Raw genomic sequence first — 18,153 nt, 5'->3', positions numbered from 1 at the left:
TTTGATTGATAAAGATGCTTGTATTGTATAGTTTGACTTTTTATGGCATTCAGTTTGCCTCTGCATTACATTCTGATTAAGAAGTTAGCACAAAGCAATATCAATAAAGTGCACATTAAATACATTAAGACCTGGCCAACTGACAGATCTAAAAGAGGCTGTCACTAGGCAATCATCTTTGAATGGATTATAGTTCTGTAGGAATTGATATCAGGAGTGTCGCTATTCAATATTTTCAGTAAAGATATGGAACAAAGTTAATAGATAACTTTATGGCACAAAGATAGAGTAGTAAATAATGGGCATGTCAGGCCAGTCACACAAAGCAGTTTGAATTGTTTGATTATCTGGGCACATTTAACAAAATGGGTTTTTTTAATACATGAATATAGACTAGGCCTGTGGAACAGGGAAACAATATATTGGGGAAAAGGATTTTGAGGTGGGCCTCCTCCTCAGCTTCACAGTGGGAAACCAGCCCAACTGAGCACGGTAACCTTAAGGCAAAAAGCCTTCTGTAATACTTAGGTAGTCAAAAGGAGGGTCAGAGGGCAACAGGAGAGGAGGAAATGTTTTGTCTCACTCAGTAGCACTGGAGAAACTGATAATCAATATGCAATACAGTTCTGGTTAAGCAAAACATGAGCATAATAGGAAATAGTAGGAACGTGTACAGAAAGTTGTGCTAGAAAAGCTGCTGGGCTGTAGACAATGTCTTTTAATGACAAAATAAAATATTACAAAATGATCTTAATTGAAAGGAACATCAAGAGCAGTGTGTGAGGGTGACCTGTGTGGGTGTGAGGAGGAAATACTGAGTCTTGCAGAGAGAAGACCTGCAGGAACTAATGGTTAAATGTCAAAGCCATGCTAGTTCAAACAGGAAATGAGCAAACATTTTGTAATAAATCATAGAGAGAAATGGGTGCTTTTTCATTTTAGCAGGTGGTGATAAACAGTCTTTTGGGAATGCATATGTTAATTAAACACCCTTGTACTTAGGCCAAAATATTGGGATTGGGCGGTGTCTAAAGGATGTGGGATATTAATCTGATTCCTGTGTAACTCAGTGTTCCCTCTGGCATTAAGCCTGTGATCTCTTTTTTCTCCATGCATCTTTTATATAAATACCTCTCTCTTTTTAACTTACAGGCTGTATGTATGAAAAAGGACCTAGGCAGTTTTATGATGACACTTGCGTTGTTCCAGAGAAGTTTGATGGTACGTATGACACATCTCTTTTTCCTGTGTAGGGAGAAGAAAAAGAAAGAGATGAGGGACTTTTCTCTCTTGCTGATCAAAAAATCCTGGTAATGCTCCAATTTAAGATTCCTTAACACACCATTTGTGGTGCACCCAACCAAAGCTGACCTTTGTCTCTTGAAACCAAAGTCTCTTCAACAGGATGTCGTTTGACTTTTGCCAGCAAAAGATGCTGTATCCAGACTTGTGGCAGAGGAGCTCAGTTCTGTACTGTTGAGAAGTAATAAGAGGATTTCCATTGCACTGATGTTCACATACTACTTGTTGTTTCAGATGTAATGAAAGCTGTACTTATAATTAACAAAACGGTGGAGAAAACAGCAGCTTTGGTTTTACTGAGGACTAGGCCTCTTGTCTTGCTGTCTTCGAAGTGATGAATAGTGGGAAGTGAGAATAAAGGGCATTTTTTGTGTTTATGCCAATGTGTTTGCACTAGGTTGAATGCTCTAGTGGTTTATTTTTCAGTGGGATTGATAACAAATCAATGCTCTGTTCACAACACTACCAATTACAGCAGATTTTTTTAAGAGGAATTCTGAGGTCAATTAAAATGAATGGTCCAAATTATCCTCAGTTACTCTGACGTAAAATCAGTTTCCTGGTGTAACTCAGTTGATTTCAGATTTATTTCATTAGAAGCAAAGTAGATGGACACGGTATTTCTTGCCAGTGACTCTGTCAGTCTCCAACTTTGGGAAGTAATTTAGAGACCAATTAATTAAATTTGCTAGAATGGCATTATGTTAGTGGATGCATATGAGCATAGTGTTGTTGGTGTAGCTTTTGTGTTAGTGTCTGTATATCTGGCTTTATTTATTTCAGCAGGAAAGATTAGGTATTTCCAGATAACAAATCTTTGTGAACAAATCTTTGACCACAGCTAAAAGTAGGGCTGTAGAATTGGTGGTTTTCTCCTACTTTGTTTTGTCTGTTTTGTCCTGAAACTCGCTTGGGGATTACAAAACTATTGCATGTTTAGCAGCATTTTTTGTATTTGCTGAGAATCTGGAGACTCTGAAATGAAAGTAACCCAGAGAATTGTACATTCTTCAGAGTATCACATGTATTTTTATGTTGGTAAGAAATAGATAAAAGAGTTTTAGACAATATTAGACCTAACTGAAGACTGCTCAATCCAGTATTAAATTGTTACTGCATTGACACAGTCAAAGAAAGTGTTTTATTGAAAGTCTACTTTATACCCTGGCTTTGTAATGTGAGCTTGTTTGGGTTTTTTAACATTTTTTTTTAAAGCACATCATGTAAGATATTTTTTTTGTTCCCCAGAAATGATTGTGGATCTGATCTGAGCACCAGATCCATGTGTCAGATTTATGTGTACATTTATGGGAATGGGATCAGACCCTGTACAACAAGAAGTTAAAATTTGTTAACAGTAGTATTTGTCTATGTCATCTTTGAAAAACCTTTGAGTAATTTGGGTATTATACAGGAAAGGGAATGAAAATGAAAAAGAAATATAGATACAGTAAAATAATTAAATGTTAAGAAGTATTTTTATGCCTGCAAAGCAAGCAGTCTGCTGCTAGTTTCTATGACTGCCCCTTGAGGAAACACCTTGTACTCTAGAAGATAGATCTTGTGATGCAGATAGGTGTGTTTATGCTTGCAGCATGATGTTTTGAGGGAAAAATAGCAGATGTGTCATCATATTCTGGGCAATAAAGCAAAAGGTGGATAAGCCCAGGACTAGTCTTGATGTTTCAGAAGTAGATTCTCAGCTGCTTCATTTGAAATCAAAGATCAGCATAAGGAAAGAATTTGATCCTGTGTAATATGCGCTTGCTATTTGCACATTGCACAGCTATCGTTACAAAGAAAAAACCTGTCCTTGAAAAAGAAGGACTTTCAGAACTGGAACTTGAACCTCACATAAACCAAAAAGCCTTGTGTTGATTTATTTGTTTTCCACAGCTATTGAGTCAATTTTCTTTCCTGATTACAAAAGGAAGTGCTCAGTTTTTAATATTATTATTCTGCCTTTCACTGCACAGAGCCATTCTGTAATGGCTGTCAGAGCATCCTTTGTGGTTGAATTTAAATTTCTGACTTTCCTTATTAAACAGGTCACACTGTTTATTGAAGGCTTTTGCTGTTCTGATAGTTGAAATGAGGAATTTACCAGTATATCTAGGATTGCAGTACTTGTGTGGAGAAAAAAAATACTGTCTGCTTCAGCATCAGACCTTTCAGCTGTTGTTGTTTGCATGAGTTGTTCATTATAAATATGATTTAAAAACAACAAAGACAGTATGGATGTAACAGGGTTGTTTTCTCATTGGCAATTTGTGGACCAGCTAGTAGAATGTTATTGATATTTTTTAAAATGTTTTTCTAGACTTAAAATTTTAGAAAAATTAACTTACTGCTTTTCAGAGGGAATACTCATTTAGTATGTAGGTATGAGTAAAAGTAATTTTTGCTGATATGCAAGTCCAATATTCCACAGAGGAGCTCACGTATCTGCAGGATTTACATGCCTATACATAAAGCACATGCTGTTTAAGTCCAAGTCAAATACTTTGTCAAAATTTCTTCAGAAGCATTTGCATGCAAGAAAAGTTTCACTCAATAGGGTTTTGCACCTTATGAAGCCTATGTTACTTTACCAAAACTGGGGCCTGTGCAAAGTATAGTACACAAACACGTTCTTCACATATCACAGTTGCTTCAAAGATAGTTTATGTGCTTTCAAAGAGAGCATATTACAAAATGGTTTGCAAAACATTTGCCTTTATCAAACCTATATGAGGAGAGACTTAGTGAGACTTCCATAAATCATGAATTAATTTAAGTGCTCTTTAGTATATTAATATGTTATTATAAGTCCCCAGCAAACGGGAATGTTGCATTTGAGGGTGGCTGATTCTTCCCTCTGTCTTTTTACCCCTAATGATTGCTTTGCCAACGTATCTGACAAACTGAGTGATGGTGTTCCCAGGCATTGCTTCTCCAGCATTGTTGCTGTTGTGTGCAGGTGATGTCAAACAGGAGCCAGGCATGTATCGCGAAGGACCCACGTATCAACGGCGAGGCTCGCTTCAGCTCTGGCAGTTCTTGGTAGCTCTCCTGGACGACCCATCAAACTCTCACTTCATTGCATGGACTGGCCGAGGCATGGAGTTCAAGCTGATTGAGCCAGAGGAGGTGAGTTAGACAGACAGCATGGCCCACATCCACTGCCCTGTCCTGCGAACTGAACTGTGCTCCTTTGGACTTAGGCCTTGTTTTCCTTCAGTATTTTGCCTCAGTAGTGCTTTAGAATGGTGACAGAAAGGAGTGGCAAGGGAAGTGCTTCAGTTAGAACAGGGGTGTGGTTAAGAATAGATTTGACTCCTAGTCCTACAAAATAATAAAAATGTTGCAAGTACTAGAGTTAGTAAATAGTTTGCATTAATTGTGGGGTCTACATTTTTCAGAATCACTTTGTGGACATAATTGTATCCCAAAATCCTTTGAAAAATTGTCCCTAACTAGTCTTTCAACACCAAATATTAGATTCATTAGATTGAATCATTAGATTGCTTAGTACAGGCTTAGATCCTAGGCCTGCAGATGCTCATGTACGTGCATGGCTCTTCTAAACCGTGGAGTAGATAAAACTACTTATATTCATGAACATTTGCTGAAGCGTGTCTTAGTTCACTTGTGTGATAAACAGGAATAAATTGAATTTATAAACAGGAATAAACTGGACTAGGTAATGTTCTGTAACCTAACCTGCATTCTGAACTATCATAGAAACTGTTGGAAGATCAGGTGTATGTAAATTTTGTAGTAAAGTTTAAGTGGAGGATTTAATTAGGGTTGTCAAAAGGCAGTATCATTCTGCTTTACTTCATTCTGCTTTACTTTTTTTACCCCTTGAATAGAGTTTTCTAACAGAGAAGACCACAGCAAATTTTCTGACAGCATCCCTTCCAAGTTAGAGCTGAGTGGGAAGGCTCGGGGGTGTATGGCTGCTTCTGCATTCCACCAGCTATTTATGCTTTTTGCCATTTATCTTCTGGCATTAGCAGTCTGAAAGCTTTCTTGCATGTTACTTGCTTACATTGTCTGCTATCTGCTCTGTGGAGATGCTGGAGCAGTTGGGGCTGGTGTCAGGACTGATGTCCCTTTCCTTCCCAATGTGGTCTGGCTGAGGAGCAGGTTGCTGCGAGGACCTGGTGCTGGCTCTCGTTTGTCTGAGCATCCCTTTCTCTAGTGATAGTTACTACTGCAGATCCTGACATTGTGTATCTGAGGATTTGAACTCAGAACATTCTTAGTCGATATGATACTGAAACTTCGCTGCAAGCCTGTAGCCTTAGCAGACTAGATAGATTCCTTAGTTGTGTAACCTGTCCTGGAACAGAGCAAAAATCTTCGGAAAGTCTTTTGTTTTCTTTTGGTGAATGATGCATATGATTTTTTCCCCCTACCTTAGTCTCATATTTTTTACTCTTTTAGTTTTGTCTTGTCTTTGAGGTAAGTCAAATTTCCTTCAAGATTGAAGGGTTTTATTGAGAAACGGTTTCCAGCAGATGGTGCAAAAACTTTATAGATTTTATTAACTAAGGAAAGGAAAGTAACAAACTACTAAGGTTTCCTTATTGTGTAATTCCCTGAAGATCTGGATATTCTAATTTAAGTTAAACAGATCATCTGCATGTCTGGCTATGTTAAAGTTGCTTTGTGTTTTTGAGCAGCATTGCATCCAAGATCTGGAGGAGGCTTGAAGCTTGCCTCACTCTGTGTGTTCCTAGGAGTACAAAGGAGACTAAGTTGTTTTCATATGAATGTCATGAATCTGACTGAAACAGCCAATTAAAATAAGAATAGCCTATGGGAAGTCACACAATTCTGTTGGTTGCCAAGTATAAATTGAAGGGAAATCAAAGACCTTGTTGGTTCTGCTGTGGCAAACTAGGATGTCAGTGACATGACCTCTCCATCCATTCCTTACTGGAGGTTTATGCCCTCATAGAAAGAGTGACAACAAAAAGGAATGTGTATTGGCTTCCTGGAGTGCCACAGTTCATTCAGGAAGTAACTGTGAACTGTGGAGCCTGAGGATTGGACATAGGTCCATGTATTCAGGCTTGTCACAGAGACAGCAGCCTTCATCAGGAAGGTAGGGTAGAAGGGTGGAATCCCTTCCATAGAGCAGGACTAGGTAAATGCAGTGCAGTTTGGAGATGGGAACTGGACCTGATTGCTTGTTTAGGAATCTCAAAATACCACACAATGTAATGTTCTTCACCATTACTTGTTGTTTATATTTGCTGTGTATTTATTTATTTTGCAAGCCTGTTATACTGGGGACTTTTAGGACTCTGATTAATGCAGAAAAAAAAACAAACTTGGAATTAATAAAAAAGGAGTGATGTGGTAATGTGTTACAAAAATGAGTAGGTGAATCAAAGTTAGACATCTAGGCCAGATCTGCAGATGGAATAAATTTACGTGATTGGAGGTGTGTTTCAATACAGCTAAAATGTATCTGAAGTTGGCAGAGCTGTGATAATTTACATAAGCCTGAAAAGCTGCACCACTGAAGGGAAATAATGCTTTCAAAAGAAATTTTAGAAATTATTGTCCAGGTGGACACCAAAATAATAGATTTTGCTCAGTGCTGCATGTTGTCATGGCTTGCATCAAAAAAATCCAGACACCTATGGGAAGTTTCACAGAGCAGTCTGCAGAGAAACTGCTTGGCTACTCTGTCCTTTTTCCAGAGCTGTATGCATATGCACCTCTCAATCATTTTTATAAAATGTGCTTTAAAGAGTTCATCCGTTCTGCCTTTTTTTCCCTGAGGTGATATTATAGTCACTTTTACAGACAGTAATTGAAATGTCACCAATAGCCAATTAAATTTCAGGCAAGGAATAAGAAGTTAAGCTCTTTAAACAAAGGGTCGCTTTGTCCAAAACTATATTTAGCAATAAAACAGGAAGCATAAAGTCAAGCAGAAAACATAAGTCAGAGCAGAAGGCATATCATTCTCTATGGAATAGTTTCATGAGTTACTTGCAATTCACTTTTTAGTGTTATTTTTAAGAGAAATTATATAGCTGAAATGATGAAATTTCTGTTCCATTCTTCATACCACCATATAGTTCTTCCAAGTGATTATTCTCCCTCCTTAGATAATTTTTTTTTTTTTTTTTTGCTGAAGTAATGTTCAAGACTGGGAGTTGTCTTTTGACTTTTATCTCCTAATAATTGCAACACTGCTGTCATTCCAAATACAGTGTGTATTAGTTCATGAACTAAGTGTGTATGCATGTGTGTTTTTCTGACAGCAAGGAAAAGACAGACACAGTGCAATTATGAGTAGTATCAAATAGAAGCAAGGTTTTGTAAAAGTTTACCAGTGGAACTTGCTAATGTTTTTTGTTCATCATCTCTTTGCTTGGCTTTATTTTTTCATTGATTTTCTTTATTGAAAAACAAAGAAAAACCCTAACCCTCCACCACCTTGTCCAACATGTCTGTTACAAGTTTAATGAATGATGTACATCAAATTAAAATTCATAGTAATACATGGGAAATTCAGGTCATGGCAACCTTTTCCTGTTTGTTGCACCTGCAGGGTTTTCCCTCCTGCATCTCCAAATAAAGTATTTCTTGATAAGATCTGCTTGTTAAATGCATTTAACAAATCATTGCTAATCCATTTTTGTGGCAGGTGGCACGTCGCTGGGGGATTCAGAAAAACAGGCCAGCTATGAACTATGATAAACTTAGCCGATCACTTCGCTATTATTATGAAAAGGGAATCATGCAAAAGGTGAGTAGCTAATTTTGTATTACATTTTACCAGAATCTTGCATATTAATCCATAGGTCAGTTTACAAGGAGTTCTTGTAATTGCATGGCTTAGGTGGTTTTTTCATCTGTTTAGGCAAACACAAAGCTTTTGGACCTACTAGGTCTGGCATATGCATTAAGATATTTTTTTTTCCGATGTAAAAAATGTCTGTGGTTTTAGTTCACACAAAGCATTTCATAATTATAAGGAAAGAAGTAGCATTCAAAAATATCCAAAAGAGCTTCCTGGCAGCTGGAAAAGGCAAACGGTAGAGTACAGTATGATTAATGTTTTGCAGATCTAAATTAGCTGCCCAGTGCTTGGGTACTTTAGTAAGTGCAAGATAGGGGAGAATAATTATGCCTATTAACATACCAAGTACATTAATATTTTTGCCAATAGTGTTGTACTAATACTGGTTTTGAATGGAATTTAATATTTATAATAGACTGAATTAGGAGTACTATTTAACAATAATTTATATATTATGGGCTAGTCTTGCTGACAGTATTCAATCCATTCTCCTACTGTGGCTTGCTGATTTTTAAATCTTGCTGTGTAGTACCATGTAGACTGACTGAGGAATCAATAGGAGGGGCCAGTCTGCTGTATCTACAAAACTGCCAGGTGTGATCAAAGATCATAATAAACACCTTGGACTGCAAAACCTATTCCTTGTCTTTTCACATTGGTCTTGTGACCAGTGATGATGAACATGTTTAAACTTGTTATATGACAATTCCATGAATGGAAACAGCGCTTTCAGCTCAAGTTACTGGGCAACATTTCTGGTAGGTTTTGTGAAGTCTGAAAAGTTCTCTTTCTTAGGTTATGGGATTGTTGTAGTGCACTCCTTTTTCACTACTAGTAGTCAACTGGGACAACAATCTGGGCTAGTATTGGCTTACAGTTCTTCAGTAGCTCAGCACCTCATCCATTTTTGTGTGCGTAGAGTCTTTGTAAAGTGGATTGGAGACTGGGTCTGATCAGGGAGAAGCAGAATTGCTTGGTTTTGCTGACTGTTGCTTCAGGCAGAGGAGTTCCTTGTTGCAGGTTACAGCTCAGCAGCACAGGCATCTGTGCTGCCAGCACACTCCAAAGGCAGCAGAGGCAAAAAAAATGTAGCAGAGTGAAGCAAGTTGAAAAGGTCGGGATAGAAATACCAGAAGGCTGATAATGCTGCCCCAACCCACACATCCATTTAATGTGGAAACCTTACAAGTACTTCGGACAACTAGCTTACTACATCCTAAACTACTACTTTATTATCTACAAGAATGTGTTTAACACATGTTTTGAAAGCTAGCTTGTATGCTTATTTTTCTGACAGCAATGTTTCAGGTTTGTCCTGGGATCACTCTATCTGGCCAGTCCATGTATGCTAAAAACTAATGCAGGTTGTAGATGCGTGCATATTTTCCCTCCTTTTTTTAAATCAACAATGATAGCAGGTTGTGCAAAAGCCTGATTTTGCAGGCTTTTGCATAATCTGCTAGCAACCTCTAGTATATCAAGCTTGCTGACATTAATTTGATTTTTAAAATTCTGCTGCAGATACAGTCTCTACCAAATTCTATTTGTAGAATAAATAAGCTGAAAGTTTAAGGAAGTGTTTGAAACTATTTTGCACCCATTAGAAGAGAGTTGTTAAGTTTGCAGCACTTTTTCCTTCTTCACTAACTTGCTTCATTGCTTTGGTAGCTAGAGTTGCAAGAACCAGACAATATGATTTTATTTTAAAATCATTTAATACATTGTGAGCATACAATCTAATGCATATTTTTAAGCACAATTTTTTAAATAAGGTACTTGAGAAGACACTATACTGACTTCTGTTTGTTGCTTATAATAATACAGCAATTTTGTGTTGTTTTTATCATTCTCTAGCTTTTAGGAAATTGAAGCATAGACATTTAAGGCTGTTTCTGATTAAGGGGAAACCTTAGTATCTTTGGACAAATTGCCCCTCCATAAGCAAATCCAAATGTCCCAGCTTTGCATGAGCAATTGCTAAGTACATATTAGCCTACGTATTTGCTTACGCTGTCCCTGTACAGTCAGCAGGCACTATAACTAAAGTGCTTTTATACGTAAGCATGAATCAATCTGTGTAAAGTGAAATCCAGATCTCTGCTCTGCAATGTGATTCTTTTTTCCACTTTGCACATGGAGTATGTAATTTTATTTTGCCACTGTAGTGACAATTTGTTTACATTTTCCAATAAGAGCAGTTCCATTTGTGGTTAAGTATAGGAAACGATAGCAAACAAATGTTTAGATGCAGAATACTTAGTTAATCTTCCAACAGGATGTCATGAGTGGCAAAATCAAGAGCATTCTGCACGGTCTGCTTTGGCAGGTCCCACTTGTCTTTGCTAGGTTGTTATCTTACCAGTTCTGCTGTCATGTTATTAATTGTGTTAGAAAGGCGAGTTCTTACAAGACTGTTGAACTTGGAGATGCAAAACATGAGGCCTTACGTTGTACTTTTTTCCCCCCTCTGTTATCCTAAGGTGGCTGGAGAAAGATACGTCTACAAGTTTGTTTGTGACCCTGAAGCGCTTTTCTCCATGGCTTTTCCCGACAACCAGCGCCCCTTACTGAAGACTGACATGGAGCGCCACATCAATGAGGAGGACACTGTGCCTCTGTCCCACTTTGATGAGAGCATGGTCTACATGCAGGACGGAGGCTGCTGCAACACCCACCCCTATAACGAAGGCTATGTCTATTAACAACAGTGACACTGAAGGGGTGTTTCCCCCTCCCTTAAGCTTCTCCTCTTCCCCAAGACCCAGAGGAAAGCTGAATCGACTTCAGTTTGTTTTTTAAATAGTACACTAAAAGGGGCTTTTCCTGTTGCATTACTCCTATGGTCTGCCATGGACAGCGCACTTTATTTGAAAGGGGAGGGTTGGAACCTAAACATTATTCTGTGTAAAAGGAGGAAAAGGGTGGGTTTGCTTTTTACTTAAGTTTGGGAAGGGAACATACAGGTTTTAAGTACAAAAAAAAAGCTATATCATGTCTGTTTTGTTTCATATCAGCATAAGATATTGTACATTTTCTCTGGGTATCCATAGTACAGTTAATTCTCATTGTGCAAAATAACCACTTTTGATGATGATATCAGCACAGCATGCCTAGGGCATTTATTTCTTGCCATTCCTAATTGTCTTTCTGCAGTAATAAAAGAGAAGCAAAGCATACACCACAGCATTTAATTTAGAAGTTTCCAGTGGCAGACCTTGTACCTTGCCTCTGTAAACAACTAGGTAGTTTTCTGAATTTTTTTTCCTTTTTTTTTATTTCTTTTTATGTTTCTTCTTTTTTTTTTTTTTTTTTTTTTTGTGTATGACTTAAAAAAAAAAAAATCCTATTTAATGACAGACTGGCCATAAGTACAGTGACCAAGCAGAGAAATCCCTGACTTCAGACTGCAAGCTGCATGCTGTATCTGGTGCCACATTGCTATACATATATGGCCCATGCTATGGTGTTGATTTTTCAAGATCCATTTGATGGTAGTAATTACATGGAGTAGGCTTTCTGATGATCATGTCAGCATTAAATACAGGAGCATGATCAGGAGGGAGAAAACATTTTGTATCCTTCCATTTCCTTTGGTACATAAATAAGTTATTTAATCAATAGGAATTAACTGTACTAAGTCACATATCTAATTATGCTGTTTAGACACAGCAAGCACTCCTTGAGAAAAATATCCAATACACTAAATAGGTACTTTAGTAATTTTTAGACACGGTACCCATTAATATGCATTTAAACCTTTTACTGCTGTGTTATGTTGATAACATATATAAATACTAGATAATGCTAATGCTTCTGCTGCTGTCTTTTTCTGTAATATTCTCTTTGATGCTGAATTTACTATGACCATTTATAAGCAATGCTGTAACTACAGGTAGCATTTCAGGACAAAATAGATGACTTGAACCATTTATTGCTTAGAAAATAGCTTACGCCATAGCTGTGCTATAAGCAGCTTTTATGCGCATCCACAAATGACTAGTAAGCTTCAGCTTGCTAAGGAAAGCTCTGCAGAACCTTTTGTAATTTTTGGTGGAACAGAGATGAACTGTCAAAGAATACCATGAAGTTGCTGTATGACATTGTAGTGCTGGCACTGGTGTTACCAATCAACTTGTTTTGGACACTAAATGTAAATGTGATCGGATATGCTCGGAAGACAATTTAAATTTTGAGGGGTTTTTTTGGTCGTTTTGTTATTTTTTCAAATGGTTTTATTTTTGAGAGGGGTTACCTTGAACACAAACCACACGTACTGTTCTGTATGTAAAACAAAAACAAAAGGCAGCAAACCCCCAAAAGTTTTAAAATATTTATGAGCACCTTTTTCGAAATACAATAATTCATAAGTTGAAGGGGTGGAGAAGGAGCTAAAAATTGGATTTCATTTTTTGCCCAGTGAAATTTAAATAGTTGTTATATGAAGGTCTACATTTTCCTGTGAAATTTAAATAGTTGTTATATGAAGTTTTTCATTTTCCTAGATTGTCAAGAAGTGGGAGAAAAATAAATACATAACCATAAAAAGACAAGAATAACTTCCATCGTAATGGATGGATTTCAGAGATAGTCCTAGGTGATGGGTTAATCTTCCATCCTTTGTCAGTTAAGACACTACTTAAGTTATGAATATTTTAATACACATTTAATCAAAAGTAAAGAAGTAGTGGTCACTAGAAACCACAGGTGCATAAAAAGCATTTGGGCAAGTATTTATACACAGATATCCATGAGACAACATATTTTATGATACATGCCTTAGTATGCCACCTAATTCTGTCATCCATAGGTCTCAATGGCACTTAAAAACTTGGTGATCAACTGAGAAAAAGAAGTCTAAAATTGCAAGACTAGCAAAAAGGAAAGGGAAAATGTTGAGTAATATTGTTTAAAAACAAATGTGGTTTCCACTGAAATAAGGTTCAAATGAAACATGCTTTGATGAAAAGTCTTGGATTGGTTTTGGTTCTTTAATTCAGCACAGAGCGCCTCTTGACTGTGGCAGGATGTGGGTATTTGGGAAAGGGGTTGGACAAAAAAAAGGAAAAAAAAGATTTAAAAACTGCATTGAATGTGTAATATTTAAGAAGAAAAATATATATATATCTGTATACGGTAGTGACTCACTGAACAAAACAAGCAGTCAGACCAACATTACATGATCTCTCAGCAGAAGACAAAAAGGTCTTTCACTGAACTTATTAACCCTTTCTAAAATGTACCTAAGAGTTATTTAAAGTCTATTTTTATTCCACTTTTTTGTTTGGGGTTGGAGGGTTTTTTTGTTTCGTTTTGTTTGGGGGTTTTCAGGTAGAATAATAAATCTGGCAGCTGATTTCTGCAAGATTGTTGTGTATTGGATTCCTAACCACTTGAATTGGAGAGGCCTCTGCAGAAAGCTTATTCTTTTGGAAGAGGAGAGGATGATCTGTCCCCAGTGTCTAGAATGGCTTGCTTCAAAGTGTAAAAAAAACAGAAAAGAAAAAAAAAGAAAAAGAAAAATGAAAAAAAAAAACAGTGAAAAAAAAGGTGGAGTATGTACAATTAATGTGTATATATATATGAGTTCTAACCAAGAGTTAGATTACCAAAGCAATGTATTTGGCTGACAAAAGGGAGGAGGATGGTCTATGTATATTTTGTGATTGATTCCTACTAAGAACACTTACACATCTTCAGAGGGCATTTTAGTACCCTCCTGGATTTGAATGTGGGATATTTGGGCTGGGGTAGGGGGGCTGGGTTTTCATTTGGTTGCTTTGGGGGTATTTTGGTTTTGTTTTCAAGCTGTACCACAAGTGGAGGGAATATGCAGCTTTCACCTGTTTCTAGAAGGAGCTGTGACAGAATGTGCTTGTCTGTCTCTGAGCAGGGCAGAGCATTGGGGCAGACAGGGTAGAGCTGCTGTGAAGCAAAGTTGGGAGGCATCGCTGGAAAGACCCAGCACCATGGAACAGCTGAAGAGGCTCAGCTTTCATGTGCCATCACAGATCCACCTGCACCAATAGCTGAACACAGGTGAAGTTAGTGTAGGACTTGGCAGATTCCCTCAGAATCCATTTGAGAGAGTTAACAAGTTTAGGATAATTTCTTTTTCTTTAGGGATACAACTTGCATGGCAAAGAGTCTGCCCTTTTCTCTCCAAGGTTACTCCAGTTTTTCTTACATTAACAACCTTAACATTACATTCACTGAAAAAGGAAATTTCATCTTCTTCTCAGACCAAATCTGCTTGTTGTCCTGACCATGGCCTGATGAGGTTACCAGGGGAAACTGGGATACATAAAAGCTTTTCTCTAGAAATTCCCTGCAAAGAACCCTTTGCTCAGAATCTTTGCATCTTTGGAATTGTCTGCTACATGGGACTATTCCCCAGGGATTAAAGCTTAGACTTTTATTGCCCTTGACATCTGACTGGGTTGGGCTTCAAGTCCATTTTCACAGGACAATATCATCTATGAAATATTTTTGCCTTCTTTGTGGTTTTTTTGTTTGGTTGGTTTTTAATAGCAGGAAACAGATCAATGTGTACAATAGGTATTATGAGGAAATCTTTGAGTTGTTAATGGCTCTACTGACTTTCTCCTCTGAAGAGCATTAGCTTCAGTTCATGTATTACAGGTAATAGCACCCATAAACAGCCCTATTCAGTGGTCACATTAATAGTACTAAGGACTTAAGAACAAAATAGTATTTTTCAAAAAAATTTTTGGGAGTCTTAATATGGTATGTTATGCTCTCAGAATCATCATTTTAGAATATTCCACTAACATAAGAGCCTGGGATCTAGTAATATAAGCCTCAGAAATTAATTTCTCAGCTCTCTGCTTATCTGAGGGCTTTTCAGTTGTGTGTTTGAGTTTTTGGTGTGTTTTGTGGTTTTTTTTGTTTGGTTTGGTTTGGTTTTTGTTTTTTTTTTTTCTGATGCTTTGGTTTGGTTTCATATCGAAGGCTACTCTGCTTGGAAAGGAGGTAGCAGGTGAGAGCAGGTGCCTCTGCATGGAAACCCCAGTTCAAAGTCCACTGCATTTTGCTAAGATACCAGGCTGAGAACTAGAGTATCTGCAATATAGCACTGAGCCCTCCCCTCACTGTGCTCTTACAGGAGAGGGGACAAGAGGGCACTGTCTTTTGTTTTTAATGCTACAAGAGCAGTAATATATTGGAGAGCAGCAGGATGGATAGCTAGGGGCAGTAGCATTTTAAAACTCTGGGGTTACCCAGATCTGTTACCCCAGCTTTCATGATTGTGTAGGTAGGTAAAGTTAACTTAAGTCTTCAGGAGGTTGAAATACTGGTTTCCTCCCCGAACCAGTTTAATTTCTGTGGGAAGGAAATATCTGTGCCATCTTCTTATGTAATAGTCTGAAAATGTCTATGAAGTATCTTGACATTTTCCCAAATAACTTTTTTTTTTTGTGAAAATGCCACAATGCACATCATCAAAAGAAAGGGTAAATAACAAGAAATAAACCATACATCAGGCTCTCCAAAGCTATAGTAGTATTTACTCTAGCAATATTTCATGTCTTCAATACTGCTGTATTGTCCTTATTACTTAGTTTCATTGGGCTGACCTCAAAAAATACCCAGTGTACCTTGAAATTTTGTTCGTTTTAAATGAGCTTTTAAATGAGTTACAGGAAGGTAACCCTGAGGCAGGGTTACAATCAAGCTTTTGGATCTGGTAAGCTATAACTCTGTCTTTGTCTTTGCTCTTACAAAGCTCTGTGGGCACATATGCCCATATAAATGCTTTTTAGTTGTGTGGTAGAGAGGAAAATTACAGCCACTGGCTGGATTTGGGGGGTGAGGTGGTTTGGTAGTTTTTGAGTATCTACGACTGGCTTTGTTTCAGAAGGAATGTCTATGTGTATTACTTTCCACAGTTACTTTCCAAGTAACCAGGTAGAGAATTGGTGTCCAAAATAGCTTTTTTTGCTGTGTAATTTACAATAGAGGCTATGGTATTTCCTTGCTGCTGCCCAAAAAAGGAAAGGCTTGAGGAGATTTCACCATTTTCTTTTTCCCTTCCTTCAGTGAGGACCCAGCTGATCTATCTGAGGATATTTAAGCCAATTCTTCACTCACCCATGGTATTTTAGTGAACAATCTCATCAGTACAGTGGCACTTGGTAGAACCTCAGGTACAGAATGTTGAGTATTTTAGATGTACTGCAAAGGGCTTTCTATGGTGGCTTTCAGGCAAAATCTTGCATGGGCAGTGGCATATGGCTATAGCACCTCAATAGAGACAGAGAGATTTTTTGCAGAGGCACCAGCTCCTCAGAGCTTGAGACATTGCTGAAATATTCAGTTTAGGCTGATTCCTGGCCAGCCAAAGTGAGTCTGCCCTGGAAGACCTGGCGAGGAACTCCATGTGTATGTAGAAGACCAGAGGGAGCATGATCCCTGCACGCTTGAGTGAGGAAGCACAGAGATGGGAAAAAGTCTGTCAGGGGCAATCTGGCTCTACCAAGTGGCTATTCCAGAGTTGATTAGTACAGGAAGAAGGAGGTTATATGACCGATACAGTAAATCACAAAGATAATTATTTGAATGACATGCTGCAGGAGAATCATAAGAAATTATGGAAAGTAATAAACTCTGTAAACAGCAGTGATTTTTTAAGACCCTGGTGCTTGTGGGAGTGCTTCAGGAAAAGGAAGAGAGAAAGTAAAACACAGAAAGGGATGATAATATTAGATGAGAACAACAGGAGTCAAACCATAAGCTGCATTAAGGGACTTGGAAGATTGCAGTGTTTTAGATAAAAGGAAGGGACTAAGATAAGTGCAGAGTCAGTACACTGAGATAAGAGCAAGAGAGAAAAGGTAATTGGAGGCAGTGCACTTTGTGGTCAGTGGGCCAAATGTGTTAGGCTCAGAGCTGCACTGGGGATGTGTCTGGCCCTGGTAGCATATCCTCAAGGACAGGAATATCAGTTCTGACTTTGGAGTGATCGTTGATTATTTAGTAAAATAATCTGTACAGTTGGTAGTTGTTAAAGATACTGGAATATGCAGAGTGTTTGGGGCTGCAAATGTAATGTATTTTTCATCCCACTATACTAAAAAAAAAAAAACAAAACCAAAAAAATCCACAAACACAAAAGAAGAAAGAATACCTTTCAGAATAATGGGGCAGATTGTGGGTTGGTATAACTGAGCTTGGTTTCCTTGAAGTCAGCTATGTAGCTGTATGTTAACAGAGACTATAGCCTGTGTTTGGTAATGTGTATGCCTGTCTAGCATAGTATACACACAGGACTTTATTACTTGTTGCATTATTCAGAAAGATACACAAATGATCAAGACCTGGGGCATACCATGAGGCCAACAATAAAACATGAAATTAAACAAAAGTACATGCCTTCTGAATTCTACTGATGTAGACAAGTTATTCCATTTTTGTATAAAGCTCTCTGAATGAGCTCTATACACACCTCTAATCCTTGTAACTTTTCTGACCAATGCTGGCAGACTCTGTGTGCTGGAGTCTCTGCTCCCAGTGGCTCAGCATTAGTCTCTACAAAGGTACCTGGGCTCTGTAGGGTCAGGCTGCCTGCCCAGCATGTCACAAAGACCAGTGTTCACCATTTACAAATCTTAAGGTCTGCACCAAGCTTCCAGCCATTCTCTATATTAGCAAAAATCAGATTTATTGCAGATTTAGCCAGAAAGGCTAGACCAGCAAAGGAATATACCTTTGGCTACAGATGACTTGGACATACCTGGACATGAGTATTTGAAATGAAGGCACAAATTTCTATTGCTACAAGGCAGTTCTGTGTATGGCATTTTGTTTTTGTCCTCTAACTGAACTGAAAAGGAGGTAACACAACTAACTTAAAATAGTTTGGATTTTTTACACTAAATTGCAAAGGCCTATGCATGATTACAATGCTGCTGACATTGGGGTTGGAGTTATTTTTAAAGGGAAGAGAGAAATATTGCTGCATTTATGTTTAGCTGGGAACTGTATGTCTTCCAACAAAGAAGAAATGAAAAAAAAATCAAGAA

The 18,153-nt window shown here is 37.8% G+C and overlaps 1 protein-coding gene across 4 annotated transcripts in view; it reads left to right on the top strand.

Annotated features, from left to right (window-relative positions):
* ETV1 (ETS variant transcription factor 1) overlaps positions 1 to 13,475 on the top strand; it is a 66,780-nt gene extending 53,305 nt beyond the window's left edge. For all 4 annotated transcript variants that reach the window (XM_085573114.1, XM_085573115.1, XM_085573116.1 and 1 more), the window contains 4 exons: positions 1,153 to 1,221; positions 4,262 to 4,431; positions 7,958 to 8,059; positions 10,594 to 13,475. In XM_085573114.1, coding sequence (XP_085429240.1) covers positions 1,153 to 1,221; positions 4,262 to 4,431; positions 7,958 to 8,059; positions 10,594 to 10,815 — 563 coding nt within the window. In that variant the 3' untranslated portion in view covers positions 10,816 to 13,475. The remainder of the gene's footprint in view (positions 1 to 1,152; positions 1,222 to 4,261; positions 4,432 to 7,957; positions 8,060 to 10,593) is intronic.
* The last annotated feature ends 4,678 nt before the right edge of the window (positions 13,476 to 18,153 follow it).

The sequence above is a fragment of the Lonchura striata genome, chromosome 2 (assembly GCF_050655825.1).
Source record: "Lonchura striata isolate lonStrDom1 chromosome 2, ASM5065582v1, whole genome shotgun sequence".
Taxonomy (NCBI): Eukaryota; Metazoa; Chordata; class Aves; order Passeriformes; family Estrildidae; genus Lonchura; species Lonchura striata.
The sequence above is the reverse complement of the archived record's forward strand: the minus strand, read 5'-3'. Positions and strand labels throughout refer to the sequence as shown.